General features: G+C 58.9%; 1 protein-coding gene across 10 annotated transcripts in view; it reads left to right on the top strand.

Moving 5' to 3' along the window:
• Positions 1-22685, top strand: part of ATP11A (ATPase phospholipid transporting 11A) — a 119609-nt gene that overhangs the window by 32616 nt on the left and 64308 nt on the right. For all 10 annotated transcript variants that reach the window (XM_036068116.2, XM_036068107.2, XM_036068163.2 and 7 more), the window contains exon 2: positions 20969-21091. In XM_036068116.2, coding sequence (XP_035924009.1) covers positions 20969-21091 — 123 coding nt within the window. The remainder of the gene's footprint in view (positions 1-20968; positions 21092-22685) is intronic.

The raw sequence follows: 22685 nt of genomic DNA, 5'->3' as shown, positions 1-22685 counted from the left end.
CCCGTCTTCCTTATCCAGGCATCTACCGACGCACGTTTGGGCTTCCAGATCTTGTCTCTTGTTGAGAATGCCGCTGAGAACACGGGTACTTTGTCTTTGAGACCCTGCTTTCGGTTCTGTCTGATGTGTACCCAGAGTGGGACTGCCGGATCGTATGGTGATGCTGTGTTTAGGTTTTGGGGGGCCTCCATTCCATTTCCGTGGTGGCGGCCCCATCGTACGCCCCGCCCGCTGCACGTGGCTTCTGCGTGCCCTCACCGACCCGTGCTAGTTTCTGATTTCCGCTAGCGAGCTGCTGTGTCGCTATAGTTTTGACTTGCGTTTCCCGAGTGATTAGTGACATTGGGCATCTCTTCGTGGGCTTGTCCATCATCTGTGCGTTGTCTTCGTCGAAATGTCAAGTCCTTGGCCAGAGTTCAGTTGGGTTCTTTATTCTGTTGCCGCGTCATGCATCCTGAGTAGGACTACGAGCTGCAGGGTCAGGTCATGGTTACGTACTGTGAGACGCCAGGTGCCCAGAACGTTGAGGAGCGGGTGGGAGACGGCGGGAAGCAGGGTCACCGCTGTGTGTGGCGACCGCGAGATGTCTAGGAAACCAGTGCTCAGCTCGGAGTCAGGGCCCCGTGTGGACTTGGCGTTAATTGGATCCCTGAGGGAGCAAAGGAGGTGACTCTGGACCTGGGTCCCCGATGAGGGGCCGGGCAGGACGGTGGACGTGGAGGGTGATGGTGACAGAGACACCATCGTGTAGGCCGTATGCAGCTGCAGACACCAGGAGACGCCAGTGCCGCCCCCCGGGGGCTCCGCACCCCGACTGGCAAGGATTCACTCCAGTCAGCATGTGCGCTGGTGATACCAAGACACTGCAAAGGCGAACAGTTTTTCTGGTGGCGTTTCAGAGAAACAGTGCTTTTCTTAGAGCGTGCACCATGAGAACATTTTACAGCTTCTTTGGTAGCTTTAAACAAAAAAAAAAGAGTGTAGGATTGTCTGCAAAAAGAAAGGATAAGCCGCATGGAAGGTTGGGGTGAATTTGTAAACCGCATCACGAAATCCCAAACCGAGGTGGGTCTTTATCACCGTGTAACTTGATCATCACATAGCGGATGTATTTGTTCTGAGAAGTTATCGTAAGCGTGAATGCAATTTCTAAATTACGGGAGTTTATGCTGCTTTTGAGGGTGATCAGCCAGCCAGCTACACACGCAGCGTAAAGAATGTCCCAAAGCCATGTGACCAGGCAGAAGATGGCTCTCCGTTATCGTCCGGTGTGTTTGCATCATTAAAACTTCCTGCGTGTCAGCTCTGATTGCCAGGAGAGCTTCAAGATCACACTGCTGTCTTTTTAACACCTTACATTTGTTGAACGCAGCGTCATTCTCCCCCCCCCAACAATGCGCATTTGCACAGGGCCCCGGGGCTGCGTCCCCCCAGCGATGCCGCGTCCCCAGCCCCTGGAAGCTTCTGTGGCATGCCCCGTGGGAAGCTCTCGCCGGACCTCCTCCAGCTCCTGTCCGTGTCCTCAGGCCGGCCGTATCCGCGTGGAGAGCAGGGGTGCAGTGCGCCACCCCCGCCCGGCCCCAGCTCTGTTTCCAGTGCCATGCATTTCTTAAAAAAATTAAAACTTCTAATTTTTTAAAATTAATTTAAAATTAATTAATTAAAACTTCTAATTTTGTTTGATTTTGGAGGGAGGGGTTGTAAACCATTTATTATGAGGTATGTCAGCATCTGAAAGAGGGTATGTAATGTGCATGAGGGGTTAAAGGTCAGGAACAGCTCAAATAACCCGGCTCATTAATCACCAATACCTTCCTGCTCCCCTGGTGGGGGTGGGGTGGGGGGGGCCTTTGGAACCACGTTCCTGCCCTTCTCCTACTGTAGCATTCTTTTTTTTTTTTTTTTTTAAGATTTTATTTATTTATTTGTCAGAGAGAGAGAGAACACAAGCAGGGGGAGCTGCGGGCAGAGGGAGAAGCAGGCTCCCAGCCGAGCAAGGAGCCCGATGCGGGACTCGATCCCAGCACCCTGGGTTCATGACCTGAGCCCAAGGCAGACGCGCAACTGACTGAGCCACCCAGGCATCCCTGTAGCATTCTTAATACCAGTTTTTCATGCGATCTTCACCACAGAATAACTGTTTCTGAGTTCACAGTGTTCACATCAGGTATACTCAGCGTTGGTTAAAGGGTTAATAAATTTTTCATGACAAGAGTCACAGTTTGTTGAGAAAGTATGAGTTCTATAGATAAACGTGGGCGGGAGAGAGACACAGAACCAAAATGAGAAGAGGATGTACACTGAACCTGGATTCTAATCAAAGGAAGCTGCGAGGGGCGCCCGGGGGGCTCAGTCGTTAAACTTCTGCCTTCGGCTCAGGTCATGCTCCCAGGGTCCTGGAATCGAGCCCCACATCGGGCTCCCTGCTCGGCGGGAAGCCTGCTTCTCCCTCTCCCTCTCTCCCTGCTTGTGTTCCCTCTCTCACTGTGTCTCTCTCTGTCAAATAAATAAAATATTTAAAAAATAATAATAAAAGAAAAGAAAAGAAAATTTTATTGAGGCACCTGGGTGGCTTAGTCGTTAAGTGTCTGCCTTCAGCTCACGTCATGAGACTAGGGTCCTGGGATCGAGTCCCGCATCGGGCTCCCTGCTCGGCGGGAAGCCTCCTTCTCCCCCTCCCACTCCCCCTGCTTGTGTTCCCTCTCTCACTGTGTCTCCCTCTGTCAAATAAATAAAGTCTTAAAAAAAAAAAAAGAGCTGGGAAACAGGCCCCTGGAAGGGTGGACATTTAGTGAGGTGGGACCCAGGAGAAGAGGACCCTCCATCCCCTCCCTGTGCGGGGACGAGGAAGCAGGGCCAGCGGCCGGCCTGTGAGCTTCTCGGCACCGCAGTCTGCTTTGCTGATTGTTTCGTGGACTGGGTTTCCTGAGGGGAGAAGGCCGAGGCCTGCTTTCAGCATGGGGCAGGGAGGGGTGGACGCCGCCACTGGGGAGCCGAGGCCAACCTCTGCTAGCACATTTGTGCAGCTCTACCCCCTTTGCCTCAGCCGACGGAGTGATCATTACTACTTTCCATCCTGTCCAGTGAGCACGTAGAGAGCGATTCCTCTGTGCCCGTGTCCCTGACGGCTCCGTGAGCGGGCAGCACCGAGGGGAGGCCACTGGCGGTTCAGGGAGAAGGGGCTGCAGGGTCCTCCCCTCCTGCTGGGATGGGTGGTTTCCTGTGTATTTACATCTGCGCGCACACACATCCCTAAATATGAGGCCACACTGTACGTGCCCGTGGCCCCAGGGTGCCCATGTCTTTAAGGGCCCCTTCCCTTTCCGAGTTCTGCACCTGCTCACGTCCTGGGAAATCTGGGCCGTGTTGCTTCTCGACGGCATTTTCCTCTGAACCTTGTGTCTAATCCTGTCCCCAAAGGTCAGCCTCCTTTCGAGGGTTCATGTTCACGGTATGGGTGACAGGTGGGGGGTAGCAAGGCTGCACACCCACCAAGGCGTCAGGTGCGCGGCTCTGGGAAGGGGGCTTTGGCTGGCTGTCCGTCCAGCGCTCCCCACAGCCGGTGTGGTGGAAGGCCATTCGTTAGGTTCTGGATTGATGTGCGGGGGCGGCATAGACGCTGTTGGTTTTCTGTAAGTGTTTGTGTAAGAGCCGGTGCCCCGTGTGCTGGTCTTTCCCCGAACAGGGCACCATCGAGAAAAAGTCTGGGGAAGTCTGCACGTGGAGAGGACGCGTCACGCGCAAGGCTGTTCTGCGCTCCTGGTTCCGTTCACTCGACAGGCTCTCCGGAGCGCCCGCTGGGTCTGCCCCGTGTGGCCGGCACGTCCTCCCTGCTCGGCGGTCCGGCGGGCGGGGAGCAAGCCAGGGACCATGGCGGCCACGTCCACGGGCCGAGCGCTGGGTGGGCAGCCCGTGCACACAGCGCAGGCGGAAGGAGGAGGAAGTGGGCGCTCAGAGCCGAGCAGTGAGGAGGCGCCAGCCTGCAGCTTGCGGGCCGGGCACCCGCTATGGCAAGGCCCCGCGTGGCGGCACCGCACTGCTGCTGAAGGGTCTGCGAGTTCGGGGAAGCAGGAAGCGGGGAGCGGAAGCGGGAAGCAGGAAGCGGAAGCTGGAAGCAGGAAGCAGGGGAAGACCGGCCCAGCCGCGGAGCCTGCGTGTGGGAGGCGGCCTCCCCCCACGCCCCTCCCTCCCCGCAGCGGCCTCTGCAGCCGTGAACACCTCTGCGTCGCGGGTCCTGGGTCTATGTGAGGAGATTAATGAGGAAATGTAGGCAGAGATGTTCCTACCATACAAACTTAATTGCCTTCTAAGTGGAAAAAACACGCGTTTCTACCAAACAGAATTGCTGAGTGTACTTAATAGCCCGGAAGAACAGAGTGCCAACCACTGAGCGTCCACCCCCTGAACCGCAGTGCGTCCTTGCTCTGTTGACCTTGCAGAGGAGGAGGTGTCGTGCTCGCCAGGGTGACATCAGGAATGCCCGGGACCGGCCGGGGTCCGCCGCTTCCTCGGGAGCTGACCAGGAGGCCTGAGCAAGCGTGTGCGCCCCCCACGCACTGGCGCGTCTGCATTTGGGTGGATGAGCCACCAGCGACGGGCTGGGTTCCCCTCCAGGTGGCATCAGGACGCGGGACCCACGTGGTAGGAGCGGATGAGCCACCAGCGATGGGCTGGGTTCCCCTCCAGGTGGCGTCAGGACACGGGACCCACGTGGTAGGAGCGGGAAGGGTCTTCGGGGCCCCGGACCGTCGGAGGAGGACAGCCTGGTCAGAACTGGTGATTTAACACCATCAGCACTTTATCCTCACAGCTAACACTCCTTGTAGGCGCGTGTTCAGAGGAAGGCGGTGAGCACCGCGGTGAGCCCGCGGCAGGAGCGCGGACGGCGCCTACAGCCCGACCAGCTTTGTGCAGTGGGGAGTGGTGGGCGGTGTGGATGGCAGTGGGCAGTGGTGGGCGGTGTGGATGGCAGTGGGCAAGCCCTTACTCTCTGAGTGACAACCTGGAGACTGGATGATGAGCAGAGGCACCGGGGACCATAATCAGCAAACGGAACTGCCACGGATCACGCGTGGATCTGGAGGAAGGATGCTTTAGAGTGAAGGACTCACTCGTTCCCGTGCTGAAATGTGAACCACATTCTGAAACACAAGTGGGAGTAGGATTATTTTACCAGATGAACACGTAGATCCAGGGTCTGTCATCAGACAGGTTTCATAAACTTGCATAGTTTGCCCCCCAGGGGACATGTGGCCTTCGGGTTGTCAGAGTCGGGGGATCTCCTGGCGTCCGGTGGGTGGAGGCCAGGCCCCACTAACGTCCCGCTGTGCCCAGGACGACCCCCGGCAGAGCCTTTCCGGCCAAAGTGTCTCTCGTGCTGAGGCCACAGCGTCTGCTCGAACATGAAGGTCTCAGTAGGAAAACAGCTTAGATTTTGAAGTCGTTTTTGATAAGAGTGAGGACCCCAGACAGGCGGCCATACAAACTGCCCCACATGGGAGCTCAAGAGGACAGAAATCTGCCCTTTCTGAGTCTGGAGGCCAGGTGTCCGAAACCACGGGGTGGGCAGGGCCCTCTGGGCTGGGCGTGCGGAGGCGGCAGCAGCGTGGGGGTCCTGAGCCATTGCGTGTAGGGCCCACCCCACGCCAGCGTGACCCGCTCTGAACTAATAATTATTCATGACCTGTGACAATCCTAGGAAAGTAAAATCTCACTGCCCATAATAAAGTTTTTTTTAAGTTTTTCCAACCATTTAAAAATGTGAAAATCAGGGGCGCCCGGGTGGCTCAGTCGGTTAAGCATCTGCCTTCGGCTCAGGTCATGATCCCAGGGTCCTGGGATTGAGCCCTGCATCGGGCTCCCTGCTTGGCGGGAGGCCTGCTTCTCCCTCTCCCTCTGCACCCCTGCTTAACGTGTTTCCTCTCTCACTGTGTCTCTCTCTGTCAAATAAATAAATAAAACCTTTAAAAAAAAAAATGTGAAAATCATTCTTTGTCCATGGGCAGCACAGAAAACAGCAGGCCCGGCTCTCCAGCCCCCGCTTCCTGGTGGGACCGCTGTGGACCCTACAGACTCCACCCTGGTTTTGAGTGGTCTCCTCTCGACACACAGGGGACGGGTTTCTCCTTTCATCCACGTCCTGGTGGACGCCGTGCATGTTGCAGCTCCCAGCATGGCCCATGCGGGCTCTTGTCTGCGGGAGGAACAAGACGTCCCTCACCTTCAGGATTGTGGCAGAGACTGGAATTTGAAGTTCCCGCGACCAGGTGCTCAACAGGGCAGCTGTTACTGTGCTAGATTTTGGGCCATGTTCTTAGAGCTCTGCCGAGAAGGGCGTATTGTCCACATGCGGGGCTGCCGTGGGCGCCAGGGCAGCGCCCCGCCCTCCCGTCGTTCGTGGGGCGACTTGATGGGGACAAAGGTCGCTGGCTGTCTCCTGGCCTGTTTCTCAGCTCCCTGGTCGGCGGGTGAGACGGTGTCTCCCGGGGCTGTCGTGAGGTTCAGACCCGCACGTGAACACGGGTAATGCCTGTCAAACAGGCCGGAAGCACTTTGTGAAGGCGTGGCTCGCTCGTTATCGACGCTGCGGCGGTACCCCTCGTGCAGGTCTAGAGTTCACACCGCGTCAGACCCCCATGGTCTCAGACGGCCCGTCCCCACCGTGGCCCGGAGGCGGCAGGTGGCACCAGGAGTCCACCACGTGCCACCAGCTCGCCTGGCGTCCTTGCCGAATCGGCGTGCCTGTGCTGTGTGGCTTCTTTCAGGGATTAAAGTACAGGCCGCACCGCCTGCCTGTGTGTCGTCCCAGAGGCTGCCTGTGGTCATTCACCACGTCCCCGGACGGCTTCCCGCCGCCGAGCAGCGCAAACTTCTTGGAGACCCGTCTTCACTTGTAATCAAAACAATACTCACATCCTGACGACGTTCGCTCATGCTCACCAGAAAACCAGACCCAAAACACAAGTTAAGTACAACTGTTAACCTGTAAAACATTGAATTGTAGGCAGGACCTCAGATTTCGCTTTTCCGTACAAACGGGCGTCTGACCAAAGCACAATGAAGATTGTGAAGTGGATCCTTCAGACGCGGCCACGGCCCCGCACGGGCCCCAGGGCAGCACTCCGGCTCCGGCACGAGTGTGGCGGCCGGGGCTTCCGGCAAGTCCCATGCGGTGGCCCACGCTCCATCATGACAGTGCTCACGTGGGGGCTATGGCGGCAGGCGGGGCATGTGGCCGGTCACACTCTCCCGTTGGAAGGGTCAGGAAACGGGTCTCCCCACACTGGCCAGGCGGCTCTGACCAGTCTTCCCCGGAGTCCCTAGTGCCCCACGTGGTGTTTTGGGGGCACTCTGTCAGATCCTGCTGAGCCCTGTGGCCCTTAGCGTGTGGCCCTCAGCAGCCGGCCCTGCGGACGTGGCCTCGTGTGCAGGACGGCTCAGAGGGCGCGCTGCACTGATCGTGCCAACACCCTGTTCCGTCCTCTGAGGATCCATGACGGAGCTGACACCCTAACTGCGTACCCGTCAGTGACCTTTCATCAGTGAGCTGTTACCCGCGGTCTGTTATCTTGGCTGAGTCACAGTCACCCCAACCTCAAAACCTCTGGCGATTCTCAGTGTCTGGGTCAGCAGTCCAAGTGCCGGTGGCGCCTCCTGGGCCTAACGGGCAGAGCCCCTCCCCGCTCCCTGTCACGGCCGTGGCTCGGGCCACGTGGGCCTCCCCCCAGGCAGCAGCCCCTGCGGAGCGAAGAGGGACACAGAGGAGACCGGGCACCCCAGGCAGAGCTTCCGTTGCCGTGTCACTGAGTCTCAGAACTCACAGGTTTTGTGTCTGCGTGTTTCTCTTCTTTTGGGCGTGTTCCTGGCTGTGGAACCGCTGGGTCATGTGGTAACTTTTATGGGTTTTGTTTTGTGTTTAACTTTTTAAGCAACTACCAAACTGTTGTCCAAAGCGGCTGCACCGTTTCACACTCCCAGAGTAAGGCGATGTTAACTCTCCCGCATCCTCGCCGATCTGGGGGTAGCCGTCCTGGGGGGTGGGCACCTCACCCAGGGTCAGCCACTCCTGATGACCGAGCCACGACCTGCGGTAAACTGATAACAGAAAGGTATTGAAACTGCTGGAATTAGAATTTTAATGTGTGTGAATTATAACTGCTTTGAGAAACATCATCGTTAGTGGGTGTAATCACCCGGAAAGCACGGAGTTTTATACAAGACGTGGGATTACACTGTGGTCTCTGGGACACAGCCCAGGACGCGAGGGTGGAGAAGGTGGAGAGGTTTCTCCAGAAGGCGCAACCCCAGGTGGGTAGTGGGGTGCATCCACTTGTCGTCCCGGTGGGCAGCACTTGGCTATGACCCTGCCAGGGAAGGGAGCCCCTCACCCAGCCCCCGGGGGCAGCCGCCCTGTCCCCGCCCCACCCCCCCAGCTACCTGACCCCGCTGAGTCCTCTCCGCGTTGGTGCTGGGATCGAAAGTCGGGTCTGTCTCGCTCCAGCAGAGTTTCTCAACTGGGAGTGATTTTGTCTCGACCTCCCCCGCCCCCAGGAACCTCGGAACATCTGGAGACCTTTTCAGTCGTCACCATGAGGAGGGGGTGCTGTTGGCATCGTGTGGGCAGAGGGTGGGGCGCACAGGGCCAGCTGTCCACATATCAGCAGGGCCCAGGCGGGCGGACCTGCTCTGCAGGCACTCCTGCTCTGGGTGCTCCTCCCCCGCGGGTGTGCGGATGCCGTCCCCCCGGTTCAGGAGCACAGACGTCACCCCGTTTACGTTAGCAGGTCACTGCACTTAAAACCCGTAAAACTTCCCTGTCACCACGGGCGGCTCAGCCAACTGACGCTCACCCTGACGTCAGGGTTGGAGTCCGACTTCTCTCTCCCTCGTCTGCTGTGTTACAGATGCTCCGAGAGCGTCTGGAAGGGCCTTGGAGCCTGTCTTGGAAGCTTTTGTTTTATTTTGTTTTATTTCATTTTTTTATAAAGACAGTTCCTTTTACTGCTGTTTTGCCAGAGTGACGTCAAGTCTGAAATGGCAAATTGTTACTCGAGTAGCGGTGTGTTTGTTTCTGTATTAGAGAGAGAGCGAGCGGACCATCCTGTCGTGTCTGCCCCGCGTCCACGTGCCCCCGTGGCAGCTGCAGCTTGGCAGCCTTCGGGGACGACCGGTCGGAAGCTCTGTCGACGACAGCGTGCTGCCCAGGCCGGATTCGCAGGAACGTCTGTGACCAGAGCAGGAGCCGCCGTGTTTCTCAGCCGCGTCCCTGGGCGCGTAGCACGTGGGGAACACAAGTCACGTATTTGCTCTCAGGACCTAGAACTCACGGGAGTCGTGTCACAGGAGGGCCGCTCGGTCCAAGGTTCCATGCTCCCGTCCCTCCTCAGGCAGGGATGGAGGCCCCTGCGCACCCATGGGACCACCTGGTGCTGCTGCAGCTTTTGGTGACTTAAGGGGAAAAGCTCCTTCAGGTAGAAACCTTTACTGCTGGTGACCAAGTTCTCATTTCAGTGTTGCTTTTTACGAGGATTCTGTCCTAACTTCAACATACCTGCCTAGTTTTTTCCTGGCCGGTCCAGGCCGACGTTAAGTCCACGTTCAAAGCCGGCGTGGTTCCTCCCCGTCCAGAGACGTGAGGTCCCCGGCTGGTTAGGACGGTTAGGATGGCAGCGTTCACAGCAGCTGATATTTATTGGTCTGATATGAATTTGACAGAATCAAGCTGGGATGGAAAATGCAGTGGCCTGGGAGGGATGAGAGTTACTTTTTTTCTTTTTAAAGATTTTATTTATTTATTTGAGAGAGAGAGAATGAGAGACAGAGAGCATGAGAGGGAGGAGGGTCAGAGGGAGAAGCAGACTCCCTGCTGAGCAGGGAGCCCGATGCGGGACTCGATCCAGGGACTCCAGGACCATGACCTGAGCCGAAGGCAGTCGCTTAACCAACTGAGCCACCCAGGCGCCCGAGAGTTACTTTTTTACGTAGTAAATGTTTCGTGTGTTCATTGCACGGGTGTTTTTCGTAGTTACGGTGCTGTGGTGGTCACACCTTCACATCAGATGTCCTGGCTTGTGCTGGTGGTGGTTTTCAAAAGGCCTCGAAGCTCCTGCGCTCAGCCAGGCTCCGAGCAGCAGGGTGGGAGCCTGTTTTCCTGCATCCCCGTGGCTGCCCTGGGACAGCAGCCCCGCCGAGCGACACACCTGCCACTTCCCTCGCTTGCCTGCCTGGCCCTCCCTGAGTTTCTGACCCTGATAGAAGATAGAACCAACATTAAATGTGATCCCTGTTACTATGGAGTTTGGATCTTATCAAGATCCTGAAAACTAACACCTCTGACGGTTTTTATCCTCCTCTAATTATTCATGCGTCCACAGCATGAGTCCCTGGAATCTTACCTCCGCGCTCCTGGTCCTGACCGGCTGGAACAGCACACCGGGCCCTTCGCCTTGGTTCAGCTGGGCTGGGGGGTCGTGCACAGGGAGCCAGACCCCCGGGTTTTACCCTGGACCTGCCCCATCTGGCAAAGCTACTTTGTCTTCCTGGGGCTTTCTATTCCTTCATCTGTCTGATTGGGTAACGGGGTCGCCACCTCCTTGGATTAATCAGCCATCAAATTCCATGGCTCCACGTAGGCGCTGAACATATCCTTTAAAAATATCGAGGTATAAGAAATGTGTTCAGGAAGATTGGTAAATTGCTCCGTTTCCTATTAAACTGCTACCCTGGGGCTCCTGGGGGGCTCAGTCGGTGAAGCGTCTGCCTTCAGCTCAGGTTGTGACCCCGGGGTCCTGGGATCGAGCCCCATGTTGGGGGGGGGGTCCCTGCTCAGCGGGGAGCCTGCTTCTCCCTCTGCTTCTCCCCTCCCCCGTTCATGCACTTGTGTGCTCGCTCTCTCTAATACATAAATAAAACCAAAAAAAAAGATAAGCGTAGACGTTAAGTGTGCGGAAAACGTGTCATCTTTCCCGTGCCTGTTTCTGGCTTCGTAAGTCCCGGCAGAAGCGGTGGGGTTTTTCTCTCGCTGCTGTCAAGCTGGAGGCCAGGCCCAAGGTCAGGGGCTGTGACCCGACGGCCGTGAGGGCTTGGCATGGTCTTCGCGGGAGCGCGCCGCTCCACCCGTCACAAACTGCTCTGCCCTCGAGTCAGCAAAACTGCCCGAGAGGCCAGGGCTTGAGTCTCCAGCGGGGGTTCAGAGCGTGTGCAATAAAAACTCCCTGATGTTGGGCGCCTGGGTGGCTCAGTTGGTTAAGCGACTGCCTTCGGCTCAGGTCATGATCTCAGGGTCCTGGGATCGAGCCCCGCATCAGACTCCCTGCTCAGCGGGAAGTCTACTTCTCCCTCTGACCCTCCTCCCTCTCCTGCTCTCTGTCTCTCACTCTCTCTCTCTCAAATAAATAAATAAAATCTTTAAAAAAAAAAAAAACTCCCTGATGTTGTTAGGTGAGGGGAAGGGAAAGCCCCCGATGGGGTCCGGGGGTGTGACGGCCGCAGAGTGTCCCGGGGCGTCCCCGAGTGGCTAGTCCTACCTCACTCCCCGCCCACCAGCTGTTGTCACTCGACAGCGACCCTCACACCCACTTATGCTCAGATGGCAGAGTCTATGGAATGATTTGATCCAGGATCATAAAGTTCAAAACATCAGAAACAAAAAGTATTTACGAATGCTCCCGGTGTCACCGGATTTGCACGCTGGGAGGAAGCTGATGGGTGTGTTCATCCAGGACGGAACGTGACTTCTTGCCCAGAGCCCCGTCCCCGGAGGCTGAGCTCTTGGGATGTCACGGTGTTCGTCCATGTGAGGGTTCCCGCTGCACCCGACTCAGCTCCCCTTGCAGCCAATCTCCCAGGCTCGGAGCGGAGGGGCGGGGTCCTAGCGGGAGAGTGGCCAGGGGCGCAGGGCCCTCCTCACTGGCGGGAGCCGTGTGTGTGCAGACGGAGAAACCCGCCTTGAAAGTCTCTTCAGACGCGGGAGCAGCGTCCCCAGACCTGGGTGTGAGCCCGTCTTCACCATTGACTCCTGCCGTCTTCCTAGATCACGGCCCACCTCTGGGCTGCGCGGGGTGTGGGCGCAGACCGCTCCCTGTTGCCTCCTGTTTCTAGAGAACTGGGATGTAAAACCCCGTTCTTCGTGACGGCCATTTCTGATTTTTCATGACTTACCACGTCTGTTACAACAAACCCCAGGTATATTTAAAAGCATCAGCTGTTCCATAAATCGTAGGGCGATTTTACTTTATGTTCTTGGGAACTTCACCAGCACCTGTTACCACTCTGGACAGTCACACCGACGGTAGTAACGTACGGAAGGCAGGCGTGTCCATGCGTGGTTGTGCCGGAGTCCGGGGGTATCCGTGCATTCCTGGGACGCCCCACCACGGGCTTCAGTGCCGGCTGACGTGCAGGTGTGGGTCCTCCCATCTTCCTTTAGAAACAGCTTCGTGGCGGCGTGTTCCTCGTGGACTGCGTAGCGAGGGGGACATTAGGATGTGTTTGTCAGCAGAAGGGAGCCAGGGTCTGACTCTCCCGCCACCAGCAGACCCCAGACGGGTCGCCTGGAGCAGCTCATTGACTCGGATGTTGGCTGATAACCCACCACAGGGACAGGCATGGACCGCGCCCCCTGAAGATGCCCCTGGAAGCCGTGTGACACCTTGGCCCCCCCAGGCCATGTGACTTCAGTGTCTTTAACTGGGGCGAGCTCCGTGTTCTCCTTGACATCCGTGTCCATCTGTTTGGTGGTGGGGGCAGACACAGGATGGAATATGAAAAGTGTATGTTCGCATCAGAAGGCCGGCTGGTGTGACCGATGCTTTGCTTCCCAGGAGCATTTTTCATTCGGTGTCTTTACCACCTGCTGTTGGTCCTGGAAGAGCAGTAATTCGGTCCCACCTTCCTTAGACAGGCCAACCTGCATCATCAGGGTCAACGACACCATTCGTGATGGTTCGTGGCCACCGCCGCGGCGGGTTAGGGCCTCTGGGCTGAGCGTGGTTCCATCTTGGATCCGATGTGGGTGTGGTGTGGGAGCGTGGGGTCCCCGGTGGGATCCGCGGGACCTGGCCTCTTACAGCTGGGACCGTGGTCGGGAGGCTGCCGGGGCGTGTGGGCAGGGGCCTGTGGGCTCTGCAGTGGAGTCTGGCTGCAGGGACGGCATCATGGAGACCCACAAAAGGTGCACGGCCATGAGCACGCACCACCTGGCTCTTGGTGCACCGAGAGCAGAGCTGGGCTGCAGACGGCCTGGCTGGTGGGGGAGGGGTCGGATCAGTGCACCCCCTCCCCTCCCCAGCCTTCCGCAGCCAACCCCGCCCTGGTCCCTTACCTGTCTCCCCTGCCGCCCCTGCAGCGTGCAGCCCCTCGCCTTGCAGAAAATGCAGCCTCGCTGAACGCTGGAGCTGTGGGTGGGTGGGCAGATGCACGGGCCCCTGGGGAGCCCCCAGCCCCACGGCTGCATTCCGAGAACAGCCCTGGCTGTGTGGTGGTCTCCACCCATCTCTGACAACCCTATAGACCACGGAGGGCCTCGTTTTACCCAGCAGCCTCCTCCTTGGTCTGAAGCAGGCTCGCCCCCCCTACCCCTCCCTCCCCAGCTGAGAGTCTTATTGTGAGGATGCTCGGGAACCCTTGCGTCCCTCCTGCTGCTGGGGGCCCCACCAGGGCTGCGGACCGGGAGCAGGGTAGCCCACTGCCCCATGGCCTTTCGGGAAGACGTTGCCGCCCCCCCCCCCGAGCTGTCTCCAGGGAGGCCCCGTGGCCAGCCTGGGGTCTGTCAGAGCTGGACGCCAGGAACCCTCCTCCTGATTGTGCTCTGCCTGCTTCTCATCTGGGGCTGGTGGGGGGCCTGGACGGCTGCCCTCCAGGATCACCAGACGGGTCAGATTGTCGCTGCGTACCGCCGGCGAGAAGGAGCTCCCGGCCCTGCCATCACCTGGTACCCGGGGCCTGTCCGTGATAGTGCTCACCTCCCACAGAGGCCCGGACACGATGGACGCACCCTCCTTCTGTCGGCTTCTGGAAGCTTCTCTCACCCTCTGGCCTCTGCTGCAGAGCCCGGGGGCTGCCCTCTGGCCTCTCCTCTTGGTCCGGCTCGCCCAACCCCGGCCCGGGCCTGCGTCCAACCACTGCGCCTCTGGAGTGTCTGTGACACGGTGGATTGGGAAACGGCCCGAAGAAGGAAGAAGAAAGTACCGACACTCCCTGAGTGAACCTGAGTCAGACGAAACAGTTACGTGTCCCTGCGGAGAACAGGGCAGCTCTCGCGATGAGTCACCAGCTCTTAAAATGAAGGACCACTGATGTTGGGCCGCTGTCAGGAAGTGAGGGGACGTGTTGGGCAACGGTCAGTCACCCCAGGGGCCCGCGCCTCAGTCCAGCCAGGGCCTGACCTCTCACCCCCACCCCGGGCTTGTGGAGGACGGTGCCCTCCCTGGCGGGCGAGCTGCCCCCTTCCTTCCAATGAGGGGCTTGTGTGCGCCCCCAGCAGCCTCACTCCAGGTGACGGGGCGGCGGCACTCGGCGTCTCCTGGGGGGTACGGAGGTGCCACGTGTCGCATCTGAAAACCACAAAGACACACGCGAAGTGAATTCCGAGAGTACGTTTATTTCACGCGATACGTCCAAAATGGTATTAACGTGAAGTCAACATGAAGATTGTTAGGATCTTGCAGGTTCTTGGTTTCCTGCTGAGTCTTCAGATGCAGTGTGAGCCTCGGATTGGGCACCTCTCCCTGGAGTGGCCACAGCTTGGGGTCAGGAGCCTCGTGCGGTGAGAGGCGACCCTGTGCCGGTCCCCGGCATGTCCCTCCTGGCCGCACCCGCCACGAACCTAAGTGGGTTCCCTGACTTCCCCTGACCTCTGGGCTTGGATTGCTATACTGCGGTTATTTTCCCCAAAACTATACTTTGGGGCTCCAGAGACTCCCACCAGACTCCGCCTGCGTGCAGCCGGGGGGCGGGGGGGCTGCTGCGCCCGGATTCCCACAGGCAGTGCTGTATTTCCACACCCAGTCCTGCACGTGCCTTCAGCACATGTGCACTCAGTGTTCAGAAAATCCGTCTACACTGCAGCGGAAGGCATAGGATTTCAGCCGCTAAAAGCCCACGTGTATCCCAACATGTTCTTGTTTGTGAATTCGGTACATTTGCTTCGTTTTCTGGCTAATTCGTCTCTAGAAGGAGAGAATCCGTAGTGGGACGTGAATACAGAAATAGTGTGGTTTTCACGCCGGCCTCCCGGGGGGCGGTTTTTACAGTGCTCTGTGAAGAAGCAGGGGTTGGCACTTGACTGCTCCCCACTGTCCTCAGTGGGGGTTTTGCTCTCACCCTGCCTGTGTCCTCAGCTGCTGGGTGCGGTGTCCCCTTCTGCTGCCCTTGGCATGTCCCGGTGCACGTGCTCTGGAGCTCTGTGTCTACCACTCTGAACCGTCCGAGTCAGGCGAGGCCAGGGCAGGCTGAAAGTCATTTGTGGTTAGAATTTTTATTTCGATTCTGGACTCAGTAAATTTCAGCTTAGGTCAGCTGACGTTTAACAGTTTCCAGATGGTCAGTGTTTTCAGAGGGTGTGGAGTATCCCTGGTGCTTTTGTGATCCAAGTGGTTTTGTGTTTAGAAATGTGTTCCTAGCGGGAAAATGCCCCACAGTTGCCTGGGAAGGAGAACTGGCTGACGATGGGAGGAGGGGGTGCTGACAGAGACTCCGGGGCCCGGGTCTGCTAGGAGCAGAGGGAGCCACGCGCCGCGAGCCACGAGGCCCAGGCCCTGCCCCCGCTGCCGAGCGGCTGGTGGTTCGCGGCGGGGAAGGTTGATGTTGCTGACGCAGCTGGAGGCTGATTTTAATTACCGTGCCCCGGCGAGGCCTGCAGAGGCGGGGCGGAAACCGGGGGGCGCGGGCTGGGGGCTGGGGGGCAGGCGCTAAGCGTGCGCCGTCTCCGTCGGGGCGCTGGAACCCTTGCGGAGAATGAGCCAGAGAGGGCCTATTTTTAGAAACACCTAAGCTCTGTATTAGCTTCTTACCCATCAAACAGGAAACGGTGCGTTTGAAAGCTATAAACAGCCTTGAGAACCATGACTGCTTTGTCATTGGATCCTGGTAACGTGAACGGTGGTTGTCGGGAGGACCACCGAAGAGACTGCGCTCGGGTTACACGCTTCTGTTCCAGCCCCACCGTGTAATTCGGCTAATCGGTTTGGCTTGTTTTAGCGGACATTCGAAACTCCCATTAGGTGACAACACAGGCTGAAATCGATTTCCGGCAGATGCTTGACAGTCTGTTGTGTCCTGTGCGCTCTCCGACCGTGGCATCGGGACCCACCCGCATCCTATCGGAGCTCCGGCCACGCTGGCGAAGGCCCGAGTGCTGCCGTGAGCGGCCATTCGGCCACGTTCTGATGGAATTCTGAATTCGGAGGCCTCTTGTCGTCCCTGGGGTGGCGGGGCGGGGGTCGTCTGCCTTCTGGGAGGGGCAGCCGCTGCAGCCACAGTCCTGCCCCGAGCTGAGTGGTCCTGCGTGGTCTGTGCCCAGAGTGTGAGCGGACGGTGCCTGTGCTCGGCAGTCTGCCCCGTTTCACTTGGGCAGCAAGTTCCAAGTTCCTCAGCTGCCAGGCATGCTCTTTTGGAAACACCCAGAACTCGGGTTTATCTGTTAGAAAATGCATCTTATTAGAAATGAAACCTTGAGAACATTATCTGGTTTCCCCAAACTGGAGTGAATCTGGTAGAATCCACGTCTGCCGTGAGAGGGAAGTGGGGGCGACCCCAGCAGGGGTGAGCACGCCCGTGACCCTGCGGATTTGGGGGGAGAGCTAACCGGCAGCATTATTGGGATATAGTTCACATGTCCCAAAATCCAGCTCTTTAAAGTGGTTTTTAGTACATTAACCAAGTTACGGGACCACCACCACAGTGTAGTTTGACAACACTTTCATCATCCAGTTCCCATTAGCACCCACCCACTCCCCCGCCAGCCCCCAGTCGCCTCGCATCTGCCCTCTGTCTGTGGACTTGCCTTCCGGGCCTGCCGTGTAGACGGAGTCACGGCGTCCGGGTGTGGCGTCTGTGGCGTGCGGCCAGGGTATGGTTTCATCTCTCTGATGACTGCTGGGCATCTTCCCCCGTGCTGTTGGCCATTTGTAGATCTTTGGGGAAATGTCTATTCAAATCCTTGTACTAGTCTTTTTATGACTGAGTTTGGTCTTTCGTGTACCCCAGGTGCAAATCTGCTATTAGCTACGGTTTGTGAGCGTTTTTGTCGGGGAGCCACGGGGACCTTTCAGGTACCCTTAGGCTTGTTGACCTGTATTCACCTGTGCTCGTGGTCCCCGAGGAACACGGAAATCTGTGGGGCGCTCCGGGTCATCGCCCACCAGATCCCTGTGTCCCGAGTGGGTGTCGGACGGTTTCTCACGGTCTCCAGGCGATGAGGCGCGGGCTGCTCGCTCCCCGCTTCCGTGCGCTCTGGAACAGGCCCTCGGCGCGAGGGCATTGTGACCACGGCTCTGTCATTTCCGTGCTACTCAGGCTGAGGGTGTATAGACGGAGCTCTGCACTTGGAACTTCGCACACGGCGCGGGCTCTGTGGTGCCTTCAGACTCCCACCAGAGCCTTTGTTTCCGGAGCCGTGCGGGGTCCCCTGGCTCCAAGCCCAGCACGTTCTGGCTGCGCTTCCCCTCCCTTCTGAGCAGACAAGCCGGGTGCCCTCGCGGCTTCGTGGGGTTAGCTCTGTGCAGGCCCGCTGGTCACCGCGGGTCCTAGGCCAAGCCTGGGAAGACAGCATGGGGGGTGGGCTTGGCCTTCCATGCACTAAGGTCTGGGGGGGCTCATCACATTTGGCCCCTGTGCGTAAGTCTGTCGTCCACACCTGCACAGCCCTCTGGGTGACCCAGGGCCTGTGTTAGGAGCACACGCAGGTTTCAGAGTCCCCACCACCTTCACCACGCTCTGCCCTGCTGTCCGGGGGCGAGGGAGAGATTTCACAGCTCTGGGTGAAGCGGGGACCCGAGGGGAGGCGGGTACCACAGCCACACGGTGTGTGTTCCAAAGTCAGCAGAGGCTTGGGGTGGCTGGTGCGTGCGTGAGGGGTCTGCAGCCCGCTCATCCCCCCCAGTCTGTGGCAGCCCAGTGCAGCCTCTGCGGGCCACCCCACCCCCTCCCAGGTCAGCCCCTCCGTCTCTATCCCCAAAGAGAGGTGCCCGGGCAAAGGGAAAGAGCCCGTTCCCTCCGCTGCTGGTGGCAAAGCGTTTCCCTCCTTCCGCGAAGCACCTGGTGGCGAGGGAGTGTGGCCCTCCCCTCTGAAGGGCACTCGCTCTCCGGGCCCAGCCTGCCATCCCTTCCTCTGCATCCGTCCAGTCCAGCGGGACAGGAATGGCCGTGAGGTTTCTCCTGGTGTGGGGACACTGCGGTGAAGAGAGACAGGCGGGTATTTATTTTGACACTTTGTAGATTTAAAATTAATCGCTGAAACAACTCTGCATTTATAATTCGGACATGTGACCTGCTGTTTTGCTCGGCAGCAGGACGTAAATACCCTTGAAATACTGCGATTTGTAAGGAGTGTTAATCATGTCTCTTGGGAAGATGTAACTGATTTACCGCATTGCAAGTTAGGCGGGTGGAAACGAGGAAGAGCCGACTCTGAGAGGCAGCACTCGTGGGCCGTAGATTGGCACTGCCCCGTGGGGTCGTATTTGAGGTGTTACATGATCACGTGGAAACCGCGCGTGTCCGCTAGACAGTGTGGAGGGTGTGAGTTGGCCTTGATAACGTTCATTCCGACTCTGCCTTCCTAGGGACGGGGGACCCCCTCCGGGGCAGCAGGCGCCTCCGCCTGCCTAGTGGGGCCGAAAGCCAGTGGCTGGAGAAAGGTTTTCAGGATTTTCATTTTTGTATTAAAAGTTATGTTTTTATGTTTCTTTCTTTTCCTGGTTTCTTTATCATGTATTCTTTTTCAACGTAAGTTTGCAAATCTGCGGGCATGAGAAGCCCCCTGGCTGTGTACGGAGAAATAAAGGGATATCAGGGGCACCCAGAGATTGACGTATGAAGCTCTTACGAGGCAGTTTAGTCAGCACCCCCGAAATGGGAAGGCCAGCAGGAAGGGGTGTGGGGCGGTGGGGGAGGGCTCGCACGGCTCGGGTGTGGCCTGGCCCTCGTGGCGCCGGGTTCCTGTAGGGCCGCGGGCTCCTGGGAGGGCCATGTCCCGAGTTCCTGCCAGTGAGGGGCCAGCCCGTTCTCTCCCGGGGATCTTGCATTTCCCGAGTCCCTGGTGAGCGTGTCCGGAAACACGGGTGGAGTTAGGAGACCAGGTTGGTCTCCGCCCTCAGTCTGCACGGCCGTCTCGCAAAGCCAGGCCCTAACAGGAGGCCCGGAGGCGGCGTTGGCTGAGGGAATGTGCATGCGTGTGCTGGGGGCACACCTGGACGCTCCTTACCCCAAGAAGGTGGGGATGGGCAAACCAGTGGTGCGTGAGCAAAAAAACAAAACGAGCTCATGTGAGGCTCTCCTGAGCTCAGCCAGCAGAGATGCTGTCGCTCACGTTACCCCATCCACGTGGCTTCAGGAGTGCGGGCTCCCCGACCCACAGCGAGAGCGGGGCAGAAGACCCCGGACTCCCGCATGGCTGCCTGCGTCATTTCGTGCTCTGTTCATCGTCGACAGCTGTGGCTGCGGGCTGTCCTCAGGCTCCGAGGAGCTGCATGAGGCTTGTGTTCAGTGACAACCGAGCCCGAGCTTTGGTCTGACCCACCCTTTTCCTGTCCTGTCACACTGACCCCCTTTTCTCACCGCTTCCCGTAGCCCAGCAGGCTCGAGCTAGGCCACCGGCCTGGGTGGGGGGGACAGGACCCTGAGCGAGCTGGACCGCCGGCCTGGGTGTGGGGGGGACAGGACCCTGAGTGAGCTGGGCCGCCGGCCTGGGTGTGGGGGCAGGACCCTGAGCTGGGCCGCCGGCCTGGGGGTTGGGGGGACAGGACCCTGAGCTGGGCCGCCGGCCTGGGGGTGGGGGGGGCAGGACCCTGAGCTGGGCCGCCGGCCTGGGGGTGGGGGGGGCAGGACCCTGAGCTGGGCCGCCGGCCTGGGGGTGGGGGGGGCAGGACCCTGAGCTGGGCCGCCGGCCTGGGGGTGGGGGGGGCAGGACCCTGAGCTGGGCCGCCGGCCTGGGGGTGGGGGGGGGCAGGACCCCGAGCTGGGCCGCCGGCCTGGGGGTGGGGGGGGCAGGACCCCGAGCTGGGCCGCCGGCCTGGGGGTGGGGGGGGCAGGACCCCGAGCTGGGCCGCCGGCCTGGGGGTGGGGGGGGCAGGACCCCGAGCTGGGCCGCCGGCCTGGGGGTGGGGGGGGCAGGACCCCGAGCTGGGCCGCCGGCCTGGGGGTGGGGGGGGCAGGACCCTGAGCTGGGCTGCTGTGTGAGGCTTTATTTTAGCTTCTGTCTGTAGCTATGGGGTCTGGGTACCTCCGTGCTGACAGCGTAGGGTTGGATGAGTGTTGTCAAGATTCTTCTGGTCGGAAGATGTTTACCTTGTGCCTCGTGGGCATGACCCTTTGAATAACGTGAGGACGGGTCAGAGCCCAGCCGCCCGCCTTCCCAGGAGAGCCCTTGAGCAGGGAGACGGGAGACCGCTCACAGCTCCGTCCTGCACGCGCAGTCTTACCCTCTCGGTAAAGACCTGCTCGCACGTGCCTGACAGGCTGTCCTCTGTGGGAGGCCTGAGGGTCGTGCTGAGCACTCCGTCTGTGCAGGAGCCCGCCGTGTTCTTCCCCCTGACGACCAGCGTGGAAGGGCTTCTGCGCCGGCTCCCGCAGGGGTGCAGACCGCCCGCTCAGACTGGTGCCTTGGGGAGCGTAGGCCATGGGGGTTGAGTGAGATCGGGGCAGCTCAGGCCTCGGCAGGTGGGGCCCGGCGCAGGTTCCGTGGGTGAGGCCGCGCGTTAGCCAGCACTCGGGGGGGCTGTCCCCACTAACGCCACTCTGTTTCCCGCAGTGTGCTGGAGAAGAGAACTGGGTGGACAGTCGGACCATCTACGTGGGGCACAGGGAGCCCCCCCCAGGTGCTGAGGCCTACATCCCGCAGAGGCACCCCGACAACAGAATCGTCTCCTCCAAGGTGAGCTTCTGTCTGGGACCTTGTTTCCCATGGGCCCTGTGGGGACGGTGGTTACCCGCTCTGCTCCTGGGGCCGTCGCCGCGGACGCTGCCCACCCCACTGAGCACTGCTGTTGGCGTCTGCGTGGGGCTGGCCCACTCGTCCGTAGCTTGTCCCCACAGCTGGTGGGACGTGCATCCTGTGTGTTAGACCACCTGTCCTTCACGTCTCTTTAACATGCCACGGACACGGGAGGCCTACTTCTGCCACTGATGTATTTCCTGCCCGGCCACGTCCCACCCCCGCCAGGGTCTCCTCACCTGTAGAGACGACACTGAATGTCCCTGGTGGCAGGAGGTGCGTGCAGCCCCCTTGTCGACGGGAACACTGGGCACGTGTCCCAGTCTGTCAGGTGGCGTGGTAAGTGCCGCAGGAAGGCCGTGATGGGGATGTCCTCACTCAAGTGAAGCGCGTGTTCTCCTTGCCTGGAGCGCGGGAACACAGAGGCACACTTCACAGGCTTGCTGAGTCACCGGTCAGTGGCTCTCCAGGACGGCTTTGAGCAAAAAACGTAAATGATGGCTTCCTGGATTTTGGAGAACTTCCCTGTTAGACGCACACACCCATGCATCCATGAGGGCGTGCGCGCACATGGCTGTGTGTCCCAGGTAGGCACACCTGTGCAGTGGGCACACTAGATCCCTGTGTGGCCCACGTGTCTGGATATGTGTGGTAGAGCTACCGAATTCCTCAGGAAGCTGTCAGAGATTGCCCTAAGTTTAAGAATACTTGAGAACAGAAAAGCTTTGCTCTTCAAGGCTCTTTTTTTAAATGGACCGATTTTATTTAAAACTGTGATGGAAAATAACAGTGATGATGATGATCCTAGCTTCAATTCGCCAGACTCGCCGTGTGGACAAGCAGATGGCTCATCACGGAAATCCCACGCAGTGTGCATGGTACATGGTCGCCCAGAGGGATGCACGCGGGGGACGTGGCCGAGCAGGACCTTTCCCGGGGTGCCGGGGTCTTTGCAGCGGTGACCTGTGTAAACTGAGCGGTCTCAGCTGGAGCTCACTGAAGACTGCGTCACCGGTGGGCCCGACACAGGAAAGGAACCTCAGTCACACGTCTTAAAAATCAGCTCCTGTGCCGTTCAAGTGCTTCGAGAGTCGGGGAAGCGCGCTGGACGCCGCGGCCACAGGTGCCGCATGAGCTGAGCAGGGCCCGCGGCGGGGGCAGGTGACGGGGCCAAAGCCGCCCACACTGCCCAGTGTCCACCAGCAGGACATGTGTCGGGCCCTTCGGCCACCGATGGCTTCCCGCTGCGGTTGGTTTCTCCCTCTAGGGACAAAGCCCCCAGCGCCTTTCGGGTCGATGTGGAAAGTTCTGCACAGCGCTGTGCAGAGGAACCTTCTGGAAGACAAAGCCTCTGGTTGACTGCGGCTGTCCGAGGGCCTTCCTGATGTCTTTGGTGGATTATAGCCAGACGCTGAAGGATGCTTTGTTTAGGACAAAAAGCCCCGTCAGTGTTTTAGGGGAGACAACCAAAAGCAGCGATTTCTAAATCCTATTCCTGACTCTTTGTGCTCTGACTCAAGTTGTAGAGCCAGTT

This window comes from Halichoerus grypus, chromosome 4 (assembly GCF_964656455.1).
Source record: "Halichoerus grypus chromosome 4, mHalGry1.hap1.1, whole genome shotgun sequence".
NCBI classification, from domain to species: Eukaryota; Metazoa; Chordata; class Mammalia; order Carnivora; family Phocidae; genus Halichoerus; species Halichoerus grypus.
This window is presented reverse-complemented; position numbering and strand designations above follow the sequence as displayed.